The 15,320-nt window shown below is 41.5% G+C and overlaps 1 protein-coding gene across 3 annotated transcripts in view; it reads right to left on the reverse strand.

Annotated features, from left to right (window-relative positions):
• KDM4B (lysine demethylase 4B) overlaps positions 1–15,320 on the reverse strand; it is a 107,956-nt gene that overhangs the window by 26,472 nt on the left and 66,164 nt on the right. For 2 of the 3 annotated variants that reach the window (XM_075077587.1, XM_075077589.1), the window contains 3 exons: positions 10,071–10,267; positions 9,545–9,577; positions 5,280–5,452 (listed from right to left, as the gene is read on the reverse strand). In XM_075077587.1, the coding sequence (XP_074933688.1) occupies positions 5,280–5,452; positions 9,545–9,577; positions 10,071–10,267 (403 nt within the window). The remainder of the gene's footprint in view (positions 1–5,279; positions 5,453–9,544; positions 9,578–10,070; positions 10,268–15,320) is intronic. The other variant, XM_075077588.1, reaches the window with a different exon arrangement.

Genomic DNA, 15,320 nt, shown 5'->3' on the forward strand with positions numbered 1-15,320 from the left:
TCTTCCCCCACTTCATGAATGAAGTTATCAGTTCACTCAAAAGAAAGTAAATTGAGCACTGGCATCTCTCTGTAGAGCACCTGTTTATTACATAAGAGGTTGTTTTTCACCTGCAGATGATGACTGGATGACTCTGCTGCAAAGGTCACCTTCCCACTAACAGGATGGGGAGGAGGGCTGATGATAACGAAAGACAGAGAAAGACTATTCACCCTAATAACGATGCTTCACCAGCCCCAACCTACTCCGACTTCTCCATTAAGGACTAAACCAAAGCTGACCAGCCAAACATCATGAACAGAAAATCAGATAAACCATCACACAACAATGAGGTATCTGCAGGAGGGACAGTCTTGTGGTTTAGCCCCAGCCAGCAGCTAAATACCACCCAGCTGCTCGCTCACTGCCCCCACCCCTGTGGGACGGGGGAGAGAATCAGAAGGGCCAAAGTAAGAAAACTTATGGGTTGAGACAAGAACAGTTTAATAATTAAAGTAAAACAGTAATAATAATAATAATAATAGTAAAACAATGAAAAATAATGAGCGAGATCTTGGGAAGAGGGGGGAAAAAACCCAAACAACAAGTGCTGCAACTGCTCACCACCTGCCGACCAACGCCGCCGGTCCCCGAGCAGTGATTGCTCCCCCCCCCGGCCAGCTCCTCCCAGGTAACATACTGGGCATGACATTACATGATATGGAATATCCCTTTGGCCAGTTTGAATCCACTCCTTTAGCTGTGCCCCCTCCCCTCCCGGCTTCTTGTGCACCCGGCAGAGCATGGGAAGCTGGAAAAGTCCTTGACTAGTACAAGCCCTACCCAGCAACACCCAAAGCATCTGCGTGTTATCAACATTGTTTTCATACTAAGTCCAAAGCACAGCACTGCACCAGCTGCAGTGAAGAAAATTAACTCTATCCCAGCTAAAACCATGACAGAGGATTTGAAAAAACAGGTGGTGAATAATCCCACAATAAGGTAAAATACTAAAATTCCTGCCAAAATCTTCTAGGGGTACCTCACCCTCGACATTTCCCAGAATCCTGGTCTGATGACTTCATTTACACTAATTTATAAATTCGGGAACAAGTCCAGCCCAGATAGTTATTGTACTTGTGTAGGCAGTCCCTCCGATAAACTGGTTTGTTCTGTCACAGAGAAAGGAATATTGAATTTCCTTAGAGAAACAAACATATTGAATGAAAGGTAAATTGGATTTTTCCCCAGTTGCACAAAACCAGATCATATTTACTCTCTATACACTCAGAGAATTCTCTACCCAACAACAAAACAAATGCCATTCACCAGCTTTATTGACTTCTAAATGGGTAATTTGACAGCAGCTGGCACGCAGAACTTTGTTTAAAGTTTTTGCATTAAGATGAACAAACTAGTTTGCAAGCAAATCTATGAAATCAGAAGCCAGGAAGAAGTGAGGTAACATTCAAAAGGCCCTATCTGCCTATCACAGGAATATTTCTAGAAAGGAACGGGATGATCTTTATGCACCAATCAGTATGGCAGGTTGACAGAGGGATGCCTATCACAGCTGTCCTTCTGCTGAAGAAAGGCACAAGTAGTAGAGCTAGTACACGTGGAAGACAGGACCATGACGGTGGTTTTTCATGGTGTGAAGACTTGCTTGTCTAGAGATAATTGCAAATACTATACGGAGTTCACTGAAGGTGTACAACACCTTCGAGGGGAAGAGGTGCTGGTGAGGAAGCCAAACCACCTACATAGGACCATACAGCATAGCTTTGGGCAATGAGATCATAAAAAGCAGCTACAAGAGTACAGACTTCATCTGCTAGCACAATATCTCCTGGGACTGGGCCAAGACAATTAGAAATGGACTTCAGCAATTTAGCCACAACTTCAGTTAAATAATTTGTAGCATCAACAGCTCGAAAAGCAACTATCAATTAGATTTACCAATCTAGCAGAAGAACACAGAGATAAGATGCAACTAAACTCAGGAGAGAGCAGAAGGATTTTGCCAGTACGTCCCTCTAATATGGCACTGCATCCTTCAAGACGTCTGTATTTGTGTAATAGTTGCACTCAAGGGTTTTTCTTCAATCTATGTGGGAGACTGTGCGGTAAATGAAATAATCACAAAGACCTGTTCCACCATCCTGAAGTTTAGGTGTTTAGGAGGCTAAACAACAAGTTCACGTTTTCACTTAAGCAGCATTACTTACTTCTAGGAAGAGAATATTACCTTAAAGCAACCCCTACATGCTCAGTGTTTATATCCTGTACATCACCTATGCTAACAGAACACGCAAACATGTCTGACAGAGCAGCAGAAAGCAAAAGTGGCAGGAAAACACCTTCTACTTGCTTCTAGGGGCTGTGTCTGCTCGGTTGTTATCAGGACTTCATATGGCACGTACTGCAAATATGTAGATAGCCACAGCGACTGACAGCAGATTTCTGAAACGGCTCTGTTTTCTCTTCTTGATGCTAGAAAGGTCCAGAAAGTCTCCAGGACAAACTCTTGTGCTATGGCATTGTTTCACGATAAACCTTCCATCACCTTAAACAGTCTCATCTCTTAACAACTCAACATTGCCAGCTTAAGCAACACGGGAGACAAATCAGCAAGAGACGAGCCACTTGGCTAATGGCCAGTTCTTGAGATCTTGCCTGAACTAAAATCCTCATGTAGCAAATGGTCACCTAAAAATCAGCTATGCACCAACTTACTATTATATACAGCTAACAGCAGAAAAGTTTTCAGTTCTGGCTTACCGGCATCTTGGTCACAGTATTACTTCATGTAATTATGCACTTCGTTTACAATTGCAACACTCAAGAGGATATGTGGGAATGCCTTTTAATGAAACGTGGTAGAAAATAACACACAACTGTTTTGCAGTTAGGCATCTCAGTGCTGCTTACATTATTTAAAAGAAAAAAGAATCCTCCTGTAAGATCCATGGTTTGTAGCCCAAGTCTGCAGGACTCTTAACAGGCACAGCATCGCAGATAACGCCTGCTGACTCACAGGATGTATTTGTGCTGCTTAGCACACCCAGAGAAGAGCAGAGCTTAAAGACATTCCTTTTTCAAGTTCCAAGACAACCTGCTAAGAATTCTAAGTGTATTAATAGTAACATAATCAATTACGAATATAAAGCTGAGTCATAAAAACCAGAAGAAAACACCTTAAAGTATCTGGGTGAGAAATTGTGAAAGTCTCATGTTATTAATACTCAGCTAGTCCGAATAACCAACATGAAGCACAAGACCTACTCAGAAACAACCAATGATTACTTTGAAATCTCATTCTTCCTCCTTCTCAAGGTCATCTTTTCTGGTGTAAGTACAAAAATCAAGCTAAATTAAAACCAGAGGAAAAGAAAAAGTGAAGGTGGAGGGGAAGCTAAATTGCCATTAGCAGGGCCATCCAAACAGATGCTATTTTCTTTTTCAAGATGAAACTGTAAGACACTTGTGAAAGGTAATGCAGACAGTAGGATACAGAAAACTAGAGAATTCAGTGGTATTTGACTGCTGTACCACATTAAGGAACTTGGATATTTGCCAACAGCCACACTGAGCACTAGACCCCTCAGAAACCACAAAGCAAATAGTCTAGTTCTAGTTCTACAACGGCGCTGAAGAGAAGTTTTTCCCTCCTGTGCTAACAGTTAAACAGCTCTTAACATGTAGTCTGAGCATATGATTTAGAACCTGTTTGGCTAGAACAGAGTCCTTATTGTCCCTCTGCCATTCTAAGGATCTCGAATCCCTTCTTGTCACTTATCTCTTGTCTCTGAAGAGGTATCAGCATTTTTGGGCCATTTATTACAAGCATCAACCATTAAACTTGTACAAGAGCTAAGAGCATGCAATTTAACACACTGCTGACACCTTCAAGCTTAGGGCAATTGGAATTAAGTGTCTGCACTGTGCTACCCCTGCTCTGTACAACAACGATTTTCAAACTCCTTATTTCCCATGAAAAGGGAAAATACACTGTCTAGCTAAGAGACTCTGGAACCGAACAAAGACCTCAATTATTTTCCCAGAGCTTCCACAGATTTCCTTTAAAATCATTAAGGTTCTCTAAACAGTTTGCAGCATCAGTTTTCTCCAAATGCTAAACAAATAATGGATATATACAATATATGAAAATTAATTCACTAGTGTTTATGAAATGCTCCAGAGAGCCTCAAAGAGAGAGTGCATAATAAACACATCAACTACTTAACCATGCTTATTGCGTCAGGGGGAAGCAGCTTACTCCCAGCAAGAATCACAGCCTTTCATACACAGCCAAGAAGACAAAGGTATCACAAGAAAGCTTCCAGCACAATGGCTGAGGTCAGGCCTCTGGACTAACCATATGTTCTAGGAACATGTCACACAAAAACCACAAACCAAAACGTTCTGGTTTTGCAACAGGCCTTCAGTTATATTGTGCCTTAAGTCATGGTGTATTGCAACAAACAGCTTCAAAGAATTTTACAGACACTGTTTCTTGCAGAAGGACCATAGTATTAAAAAATATTGTGCCCGCTGTACAGATGTGTCGATGAGCAGAGAAAGGTTAAGTGGCTTATCAGAGGTCGCACATAAATCTAGCCACAGCTTTGTGGAAAACAGCTCTGTTGTTCTATCAGCTCCTATTCCTCTTTGCCTTCTCCTAAACCGTTTGGAACCTGTGCTTTCGTGCAGAAGTAATCATAAAGGACTGGGAATTGTCATGGACCGGTATTAACTTCAGCCATGCAAAGAAAGCGGAAAAGCCTCCCTCCTACAGCTAGACTTGAAGAAAGCCAAACCTGCAACTTGCACTCATGCAGCGGCTGTGGATCCCACACAACCTAAGGCTGACTATAGTCACAGTCTCTGTAAGAAATGGGGAGGAAGGGAGGGAAAGGGGAAAAGACTAATTGCACAAGGGAGTGCACAAATCATTCCTTTTCAGAGTAGTACACAAAATATATTTGTTTCTCTGTGAAATATTTAAACATATTCCCCCCTAATATATATTTTTACAAACCTGTAATCTTTTTGGCAGAAATTTCAAGCCCTGCCAAGAAAGCTATTTGGACCGAATCCTTAAAGAGAGAGAAAAATCAATTGCTGCTGTAAATGATGGTGTATTTCAGTGAGCATAGATTTAATATTGGGAAAGACTCCGCTGAGATTTCGACAGAAATAAACAACAGCAGACAAGTTATTTACAAATGTGTTTTAGAGAGATCGCTTGCCCCAGTTCTTCACTGAAGTGATCTGCCATCAGTGAGCAGGGCCCTCACCTTCTCCTCCCTCAATCACTTTGCTTCTCTCCTCTTCCTCTAGATCTGTCCCTCTTTTCAGCTCCTCCTTTACTTTCACATCTTCCAAGGCAGTTTCAATAGCCATGACATCCCCAAGAGACTTCTGATCCTCTGTTTTATGTCTTCTGGGTTGACTTCTTTTTCTGTGAGACCTAGAAGTACAGAAGTGTGATTTGACATAGAAGAACAGCCTTCAATATATAAAACGATCACTGACTTTAAAAACCGAATACAAAACAAAAGGATCTTCTTTGGAGCGAAAACACAAGGTAGCTAACAATAGCTACAGGGCAAAACTGATATCTGAAAGGAAACAGATGAACCTGGCATGACACAACAGTTAAGATCCATTCACAGCAGCCATTAATTGTTCGGGTTTCTTGAAGAGCTTTTTCCCACCATTACTAATGTAAGCTCATGAGCTGCAGTTAGAGTTCTTTTCATTGTATTTTAAATCTATTTTGCTTGTATTTCAGAATATAGACCAAAACTTGTGATAAATCTTCCTTTCATCCTCTGCCTCCATTCCATCATTTCTTTTCATTCTGTACATGCTTCCCTTTGGCAAACTGCTGGAAGTCTGCAAAGCATCATCTTCCAGCTCTGAAACATTACCCAGCATTGCCAGTTTCTAAAAACACAGGATAGCGATGCTTATAGCATAATCAATAGGCAGTCTGTGTTTTTTCAGTAGCATAACTCACAGGGTGCAAGGCCTATAAAGAAGTCTAACTGAAAAAAGTGCATATTAATACGGTCAGGCTAATACTAACAAGCCAATAGCAATGCTGTTCTTTCTAAAGGGTCAACACCACTAAAACAAAGAGATTACAGCAGCCACAATGCAAAGACGAATGCAAATTCTTAAGTCAGGATAATGTATTTTGGTTAGGAACCGTATTAGGAGCCGAGCACCTACACAGCCACTCGCTCACTCCCCACTTCCCCAGTGGGACAAGAAGGGAAAAGAGGAAGAACAAGAGCCAGAAAACTTGTAGGTCAAGACAAAGACCATTTAATAGATGAAGGAAAGAGGGAAGAATAAAAATAGAAAGAAATAAGCAAAAGAAATCCACTCACCATCTCCCACAGGCAGACCAATGCCCAGCCAGTCTCCAAACAACTTGGAAGCCAACCCTTCCCCGTCCCGTCTTCTTTCTCTACCCCGGTTTTTATTGCTGAGGGTGACATTACAGGATACGGAGTATCCCTTTGGGTCAGCTGTCCCAGCTGCGTCCCCTCCCAATCTCTCACCCACCCCTAGCCGAGTCACTGGGCAGGGAGCGGAGAGGGAAGAAGATAAAAGCCTTGACACCGTGCAAGAGCCCTTCAGCAACAGCCACAACATCAGTGCCTTATCAGCACTGGCGGCCACAACTCCCAAACACAGCCCTATGGGCTGTGGTGAAGAAGTTAACTCCATCCTAGCCAGACCCGGCACGATTTTTTTTACAGGATCTAGTGAATAGCTGCTTGAAGGTTGGGTTTAAGTCTAACAAGTGCGCTTTTTCTGAAGAGACTGATTCAGAGACCTGCAATTTTTACACCATTTTTAGCATGTAAAGATATTTTTTGAAAGCAGCATCTTCCATATGGCCTCCCTGTTCCAGGCCCTTGCATCTACCGTGGTATAACAAACTGTAAAACGCAATCACACTGCATTCATTGGCCCCAGACTCTAGAAAAGCTGAAATTCAGCTTCCCGCCCTCAGAGCCCAGAAACTCAGCTGCTAATTAGATTTGGAGTACAATGAAGTTACGAGCCCTTAATCGGGTAACCAACAAAGGAGGAAGACAAAAATTCAACCTGAGATTAATGATTAATAGAAAAGAAACTTGGTCTACATGCACGGTAATTTATAATTGCTAGACTCTAACCATATGGTAGCCCTCCAAGTATAGATGTTAACTTCGCACCTGCAAGACATTCTTTAGCAGGAACACAGAGCTGAACCCAAAAGGGTCTCTCTTTACCCATACTGTAAGTACACACCACTTCTCTGTGGGGGAAAAGCAAGGTGGGAGGAGGAGATAAACCTGTAAGACTTTTCCATTGCAGCTGGAACTTTCCATAGTTGGTGAAGAAATCATAGAAGTAGAATCAAGAGTTACACACTATTTTTAGTGAAGTGTTTTATTCCCGTGGTGTAGAAATGCCAGGCAAAAATTAAATCACAAAGCTTTATACTCACAGCGGATTAAAAAATATCTTTTTGCAGTGCTCTTCTCACTCTAAAGTTGTGGAAAAATGAAGAGAGGCAGAAAGCACTTCATTTAAAGAAACTGTGCCTCCAGAACTACAAGCTGAAGCCTGTACATTTCCAGAAGTGAAGATGTTCTGTATCTGACATAATTCACATACCAGAAATGGGCTTTTTGCAGACTGAAACAGTCTCTCGCTGAAGCCATAAAGTAAACAAAGTTGAGTTTTTCAAGGTAACTAAGTACAAATGACCTTAGAAAAGAAATAACATATCTCTCTGCAGATTTTAAAAGCTACATTTTCTAAGAGAGTTGGCAAAAAATCAGCATTTTTACTCTTTGAAGAACAGACCACAAAGTGACTTAAATTAAGTAGATACAACTGTGAAGAGGTTTGGGCAGAGGTGAATCCCATTCTTCCAGCAAAGTCCATCCTGCTGAGAAAAGTCAGTCTTCAAGCAAAATTACATCTTTCCAAGACATAAGCATAGGAGTGAGGCTACTGCTAAGCAGCAGTCGACAGCTTCAACACTGCTCCAGGAAAAGAGTGAAATAATCTAGGAAACAATTAATAGATATGGGGGAAAAAAACTGGATCTTTTGCAATAGCTGAGGTTGAGAGAGGCTTCTCCTCTAAGCAATAGGCTCGAAGAGGGAGAATAATCCTTGGTGTTCATATAGTACCTTACAGTACGCAAACATTACAAACAGCGAAGTAACCCTTGATAGCCATAGGCAGTAAAGAGATTCCCAGTTTCCAGATGTGGAAGAAAAAGATCCAGGGGCTCACTGGAGTTCAGTCATTGCCCACAGAGCATAAATCGCAACTTCTGACTCTCAGACTACACTGCTTTTCCTGAAGCTCACTCTAGAAGGAATAGCTGTAAACATGTTAGGAATATAACCTCTGGAGCGGAGCAACGTTGCAGAGGTCAGTTATCTGCCAAAATACCCTGTTTATTATGTCTTTTGGAGCATGGATTTAATGGGGAACACACTATCCCATTTCAGCATTTGTTATATCATGGACACATCATTTCACATAGAAAAGGCAAGAGACAGGACCACTGGTCCAAAGCAGCACCAGGTGACTGAAAAGTCCTGGAAGACAGTAAAGATCATTGCTAGAGAGAGACAGACACACTCTTAGTAGAATGTTATCCTTTTCTGTGCTACAGTACCTAAATAAATTAACAAATTATTAGGTCAATAGTTTTTAAACTGTTACTCAAAGGCAAATCAAAGAGCATCAAAGATGGCCCCAGAAACCTAAAGCCTATTTAAAGCTTTTTTCCTGGATTTCAAAGAAGTGATATTGGAACTGAAATTACAAGCAGAATATTACGTCTGGTTGGAGCGGTACAATTTCCAGAAACTGCCAACACTCGCACCAGAAATTCAACAAATACTCGATGAGAGCAGAAAGAAGTAAGCCTTGTGTGCTACATTGCAAGCACTTTGGGAAACAGGCAAGGCAGGAATCAGAATGATGTAAAAAAAAAGGAATGGTAAGGGAGCATATGGAAGGGCACACGCTTTACATCCGAGTACATTAAAGCCCTGGGATAATTCCATTTCCTATATTATGGAGTTTAATTCTTCAAGCAAGCTTGATGAGGGAGGAAAGTTGTCACATCAGCAGCCCGTATCTAAAATGCTCTAGTTCAAGTCCACTTTCTGGGACAGCAGCAGCTTTTTATTAACTGTCTGCTTCGGTGACCAGTTAGCTTTATCCACAACCAGTTAATCATTGCACATCACTGCTAATTCAGTAGATTAACTGCACATGCAAGAATGGAAAACCAGAACAGGCATGAGATAGCTGAGCTTCTCTAACAACGCCAGAGGCGATCTGAGAAAACTACACAAAACCAAAATGAAGCCTGGGAAACCTCAGTGCCCAAGGATTTTCTGTGCCCTTTCAAGGAAGCGGACAAGAAAAAACTAACTGGAAAAGGAAAACACTTTCAGAGTTATTATTTTAAGAAACTTGACAGGGAAAAAGAATGAAGTCATTTAAGTGGATGAGGGAAGTCACATACCGGTGTTTGTTGTCCTCTTCCTCATCTCCTATCCTATAAAGCAAGATTCCAACAGTAAAAGGTTAGCATGCCAAATTTTCAATTCAAGCATGCTTGTAACACACAAAAACCATAAATTTGTAGAAAATTAATACAGAGATCAAAGGAAGCACAAAAAGGCATGCATAAAATCCCTTTTGCAATTGATGGGTTTTTTTTTACCTCCTGCTTTCTGATAAGTGAAGCTATAAATGTTTCCTATAGATTTTTTGTCTTCCAGGATAAGAGATGAGATGTGAGGGGGCACACAGCATCCTACTTTCAGAAAACATGTGCTTCTATAACATTTAAAGGAAACAGAACAACGAGGGAGCAACAACGGGGCATATCACCCAAGAAAAATGACAAGACAAAGCGTTTTAAAAAAAAAAAAAAAAAAGAGTTCAAACTATCCCAAAATAAGAATGATATTGTTAAAATCTTAGCAATTAAAATCAAACACAGCTCAGACACAACTTTTTTCTTTTTTTTTTCCTCCCCTCTTTACCTGCGAAGCAATTTAGCCTTCAACTCTGCCTTCGTCTCATTCCAGGCATCTAGTTCTGGGCTAGTCAGAGCCGTGGGTTTCATATGGTCCAGGACAGCAATGTCTTTTCCTTGTTTCCATAAATCGTAACGTTCTGGTTGCAGAACCCTCACAAAGACATCCATGGAAATCTTCACCATGTCTTTGCGGCAAGTACACTGCAAGAGATATCCAGACACCAACACCACGTCAGATCAGAGGAACGTTTGCTTTTCTCACCAGCTGAGTTTGCCCTTCTCCAGAGCGGTAACTCTGCCTGTTTCGTCTGTAAGGCCTACGGTGGGCTACACGAGCAGTCAGTGCCTGGAATGACATCAATGTATACCCGGGCATTTCATCTTCATGGAATGCATTGATTCTACCTGCCCGTGGCAAGGCAGCCACACCCTGAGGGTAGTTGAAGACTCTGTTCAAGAATTTTCTTCTCCCTCTCAGCCCACCAACCAAGCTAAAACCTTCTGGTGACGACACCCAGCATGCTGCTCATCTACTGCCTTACAGTCATTAGACAGTAATAACTTTGGTCGATGTAGACCAGGTCTGTGTCTGATCTCAAGCCTGATTCCCTGCATTAGCTAGTCTCTTGTGGAGTTTCTCAGGCTGAAAAGAGATTATTAGTATCACTTAATAACTGGAAAAAGCCTTAAAGGAACAAAAGACTAGTGAACAAGGCAGTTAAATTTAATATAATTATGACATTGCACATAAATCCTTCACAAGACTGTAGAGAAATAAAAAGGCTACAACAATAACTATGTTCTGCATCTAAACCACATATGCCTAAGCCAAATAAAACGTGTATTATTCATTTCACCTAGCTCATTAAAATGAACCTCTGGAATTACACCCTTGCCACTGTGAAAAGTTGACCCCCTTTTAGTTCTGCTCTAAGGTGCAAAGCTCTGCTTGGTATGAACTTGCACTAAATTGCTTTTCAACTTCAAGTTGAGGATGAGGTCATTATAGCCACTTTGCAGGACTTTTTTTGGTTTTTTTAAAGCTGTTTCACCCTCACTCCATACCTTTTCAAAACTATTCTATCCTTTCACAGCTGAAACGCATGAAACTAAACTCAATTCTCCCCTTCCTTTTTCACTACTATTATGAAAAGATTTATGGCTGCCATTAAGCCACTGAGAGAGAATGTCTTTCTGTACAGTTCTCAGCTATCCCACTTCCCTCCCAACTCCTGTTTTTTATTTTGCAAAGACTGCTGGCTACCTTCTGCTCTGCTCTGACTGGGAGAGCAGTAATAACCCGAGTGTGCCGAGTGGGAAGGAGTATTTATGGACAGGCACTTTCAGGAAAACTCAATTCATTTAATGAAAAATAGTGTGGGACAGAAAGGCTGGAAATGCAATTTGGCCCAAGAATGGCAGGAACACAGATGGCATCCATGCTTCAAATTCCTGGCCAGGCAGAAGCTTCTCAACCAGCACCTCCATCAATACTGGCTTAAGGGATTTGTATTGAGCAGATTTTCAATAACTTTTCCTAAAGAAATTTTAAAAGCACCTGTGCACTGCTACAAAGAGGAATACAGAAGAGCACCCCACAGCACACATCATCAATAAGCTATGGAGATTGACCTCCTCTGCCTTTACAAAGTACGAAAAATGGCTTAAAAGGGGAATAGTCCACTTTCCGATCCTAACCTGGAACCAACATGCTGCCGCACACAGATGTCAATTCCTTCAAATCGAGTGGAGTAAATCCCAAGTCAGACAGGTCTAAAGGTCTCCAGCAGAGTCTCCAACCAGCATCAGCTTAAGCGTCTCACAAAAACACAAAGTATACACAGATTATCAAGTATCCACATACTGAGCTATCTGGATGCTCTTCAGACTGCTATTCAGAGAAATGGCACTGTGGGCTGCAATCTCCAGCACACCACAACACCAGAAGCCTGCAGTAGCCAAGTTCCTTTCTTCACACAAATCTAACATGATGTATATTTATATTTCAATTTTAATTTAATTTCATTGCTTTCACACTAGCAAGCATGAATAATTTACAAAGCCTCTTTCCTTTGGGGCTTCTTCCGGACCATACAGTTGTATTTCCTCGGCTGCTGCGGTTGTGTCACATTCACGTTCCCATAACGGCCGGGGTATTTTTCCACACCCTTCCCTCAGACCCAGCTTAGCACACACAGATCCTGCTTGATACAGCTGATGCTTCCAATACAACTGCAAAAGGGAACGTGCATGAGTGTGGGAGAGGTGGGAGAGGGAGGAGAATGGGGGAGATCAAAGGAGGAGACTGCGGTAAAGAAGGGCAAGGAATTTCCTTTGCAATTAACTACCTGCTCTGTTCCATCAGAGCAGGACAAAACCAGCAAGCTTGTGTTTCCCTGTCAATGATACCCACTTCCATGTATTGCCCCCTTCCATATACGCAGAGTCATATTTCTTTCCAAGTATTTAATTGTAGTCATAAACACATGTATTTCCTACAAGATACTATGTCCACAACTCCCACCTCTGTCTCTCCCTTTCCCAATTTCTGCAGAACGTGTCCTTCCATATTCCATTTCCCCCCTCAAATTCTAACACTTTAGCATGCCATTATTATTGAATTTTAAAGAAACAAACACAATAGAATTAATATGTCTACACTTAAAATCACCACTAAGGAGAGATAAGAAACCTCATTTCCTTTATGTGAGCCAAAACTGAACCACAAAGCCCCAATTCAGGTAGTCACAGAGCTCCTACACATCAGTAGACCCATGAAAGATTTAAGAGCGATATGGTCACCCAAAGCACAGACCGTGACTAAATGGCAACATGAAGGATATGCCTGTCACGTCAAAATGGCAGGTGAGAAATTTAAGGAACTCTGAGATCTAATCCAATATCTTCCCGTCTCTCCTCTGTCATTCCCCGTTCGGTAGCCAGACGGCCACACCAAACTGCTTGGAACAGCAAGGCTGTCAGAGCGACAGATCGAACAACAGAATATTCATAACTTGCATCTCCAAGGATCAACTGCAAGTCCTGAAAATGGGGGTGGGGAAAAAAAACCCCAAACCAAAAATCATAACAGTTTTAGGGCTAGCTCTTTGCCTTTGGTTATAGAGGATCCGAGACCCGAAACAGCAATGAGAGCAGCTTCCATGTTCACCAAATCTGCAGGAACTTAATTTGTTCCATCTTCTGACGGCTTTTTCTAGGCTCATCTCTGCTTTTTCATAAGCTAACGCCTTTGCTACCCATACAGGATAAGAACACGCAAAGGCAACTTGCAATCTAAGCACATGCAAAAATACCATAAGGAAATGCACAGAGCAAAGCACTTTTCAGACACAAACCCCAACATTCTTCCTCTACTTATTGTTATCTGCTACTCAGAGTTGGAGACTGTGGTAAAATATCTGACCACACCAGGAACCCTGTCTCATCAATTACAATTCAAAGACTGTTAGTGGGAAATTTGTGGCTACTGAATGCGATACCATTATCTTATTTCCTAGATTTTTAAAAAAAATTAAAACACTAATAAGTCTATATAAAATAACAGTCACATAAAAAGACTGTCTCCTTGCAGTAATAAAATGAAATGATATATGGAAAAATGCAGCCTCATTCAACTTCAACCTTCAGCATCATTTTTGTAAGGATATTTCCCTCACTTCGCAGCTATTAACAGTAAACTGAACCCCATCTGTTACATAACACATAAAAAGTTAATGTAAAATAACCCTTCTCCGTTATGTAGAAATAGTCACAAAAATGATTTATTTAAATTGGCACCTGTGGTTCTCATGGAAACCCCCCTCACATTTAGATGAAATCAGGGCCCACTGCGCAGTTGAAGACTCTGCCAGCCCTCCCATTTTGCCTTAATGGAAACTTAAATGCAAGAAAACCTAACATGCTCAAAGTCGGAACTCTTTCAGCTATTATGCTGCTCTTAAATGCCAGCCCAAAATCTTTGCTTACAGCTTTTGTATCTGCTTTTTCATAACAATGAAGCCTAAAAGCAAGTTACTGAGAAAGACAGACAGTTACGTTCAAAAGGCAGCTGAGAAATTCTTGCAGTATATTATAGAAACACATATTGCTAATGCAGACAATGCTCCTAACCTCCTCTCCGTAAATTTCCACAACAAGATATCAAGTTTCAGCCTTTGGAAGAAACACAAAGTCCTCCTCCCAGTGCAATACTCAAACTGCAATCCAATTTGTTACCGGATTACAGACATGTTACTTGAGATCTATTTAACAGTCATCCGATATGACAGAATAAACTAGTTTGGGCTCCAGTTTACTTTTCCTTCCCCTCAGCCCAAAGCTACGTTTCCACTCAGATGCTGTACAGCAATGCTCTCACGGATAGCCAAGTTTTCCAAAGTGACAAAGGCACATCAATTGCAAGAATGTGCCTGAAAGATGAGTGGCAGGTATTCTGCAAGTAAATGAGGAGTTAAACTTTGAGAAGAAGGAGAAAAACCTAAAATGCATAGTTTGTGTGTTTAACGGTTGGTAGTCAAAAGCTTGTAGGAAAGAAGATGAGTCTTGACCCCCTGTTTCTAGTGTAATTACCAGCATTGCCGTAAGTCTCAACAACAAACCAGTTCATTAGGAAACCCACTGGAAATCCTCTACAGAGTTTCATAAACAAAACAATTAGGCAAAGATTTCCAAGGACTCTCCCTGGTCCCTGGCTGCAGGGCACGCTTTCTCCTGGTGTGCTTCCTTGACTTGCTTCCATAATGTTCCATGCGGATTTTATTGGGTAGAAGAGTTGGGTAAGTGCAAGTGGTGTTAGCTGGGGAGTCAATTTGCCCTGCTCCGCTCCCATCTGTAATAGGAGGATTCTGGTTCAAGATCTAATATAAAATGCTATGTGACATGCTTCATTTTAGGCAAATAAAATAACCCATCCCAGGGGGCATCAGGCTTCTGCTGAGATGGTGCAAGATTTTTTTTTTTGCCCCAAAGCTATTTTGCAGCCTCTGCCAGAATTCTTTACCTTTTACTATTCTGTAGGCCACACCTGCAAGGATGCCAACTACTCCTGAATCCATCTCAAATATATTCAATCCTCATTCCTGCAGGACAAACACAACCACAGCTAAAGGTCAGTCAGGGGGAGGATCAGCTCAGTGGGGTCCTGAGTTACATCTCAGATAAGGCTGAAAGGACAGATAAGGAAATTCAGTGCTCTCAACAGCGCTACAAGGAGGGGAGTCAATGAAGTACCAGT

Source organism: Phalacrocorax aristotelis, chromosome W (genome assembly GCF_949628215.1).
Source record: "Phalacrocorax aristotelis chromosome W, bGulAri2.1, whole genome shotgun sequence".
NCBI lineage: Eukaryota > Metazoa > Chordata > Aves > Suliformes > Phalacrocoracidae > Phalacrocorax > Phalacrocorax aristotelis.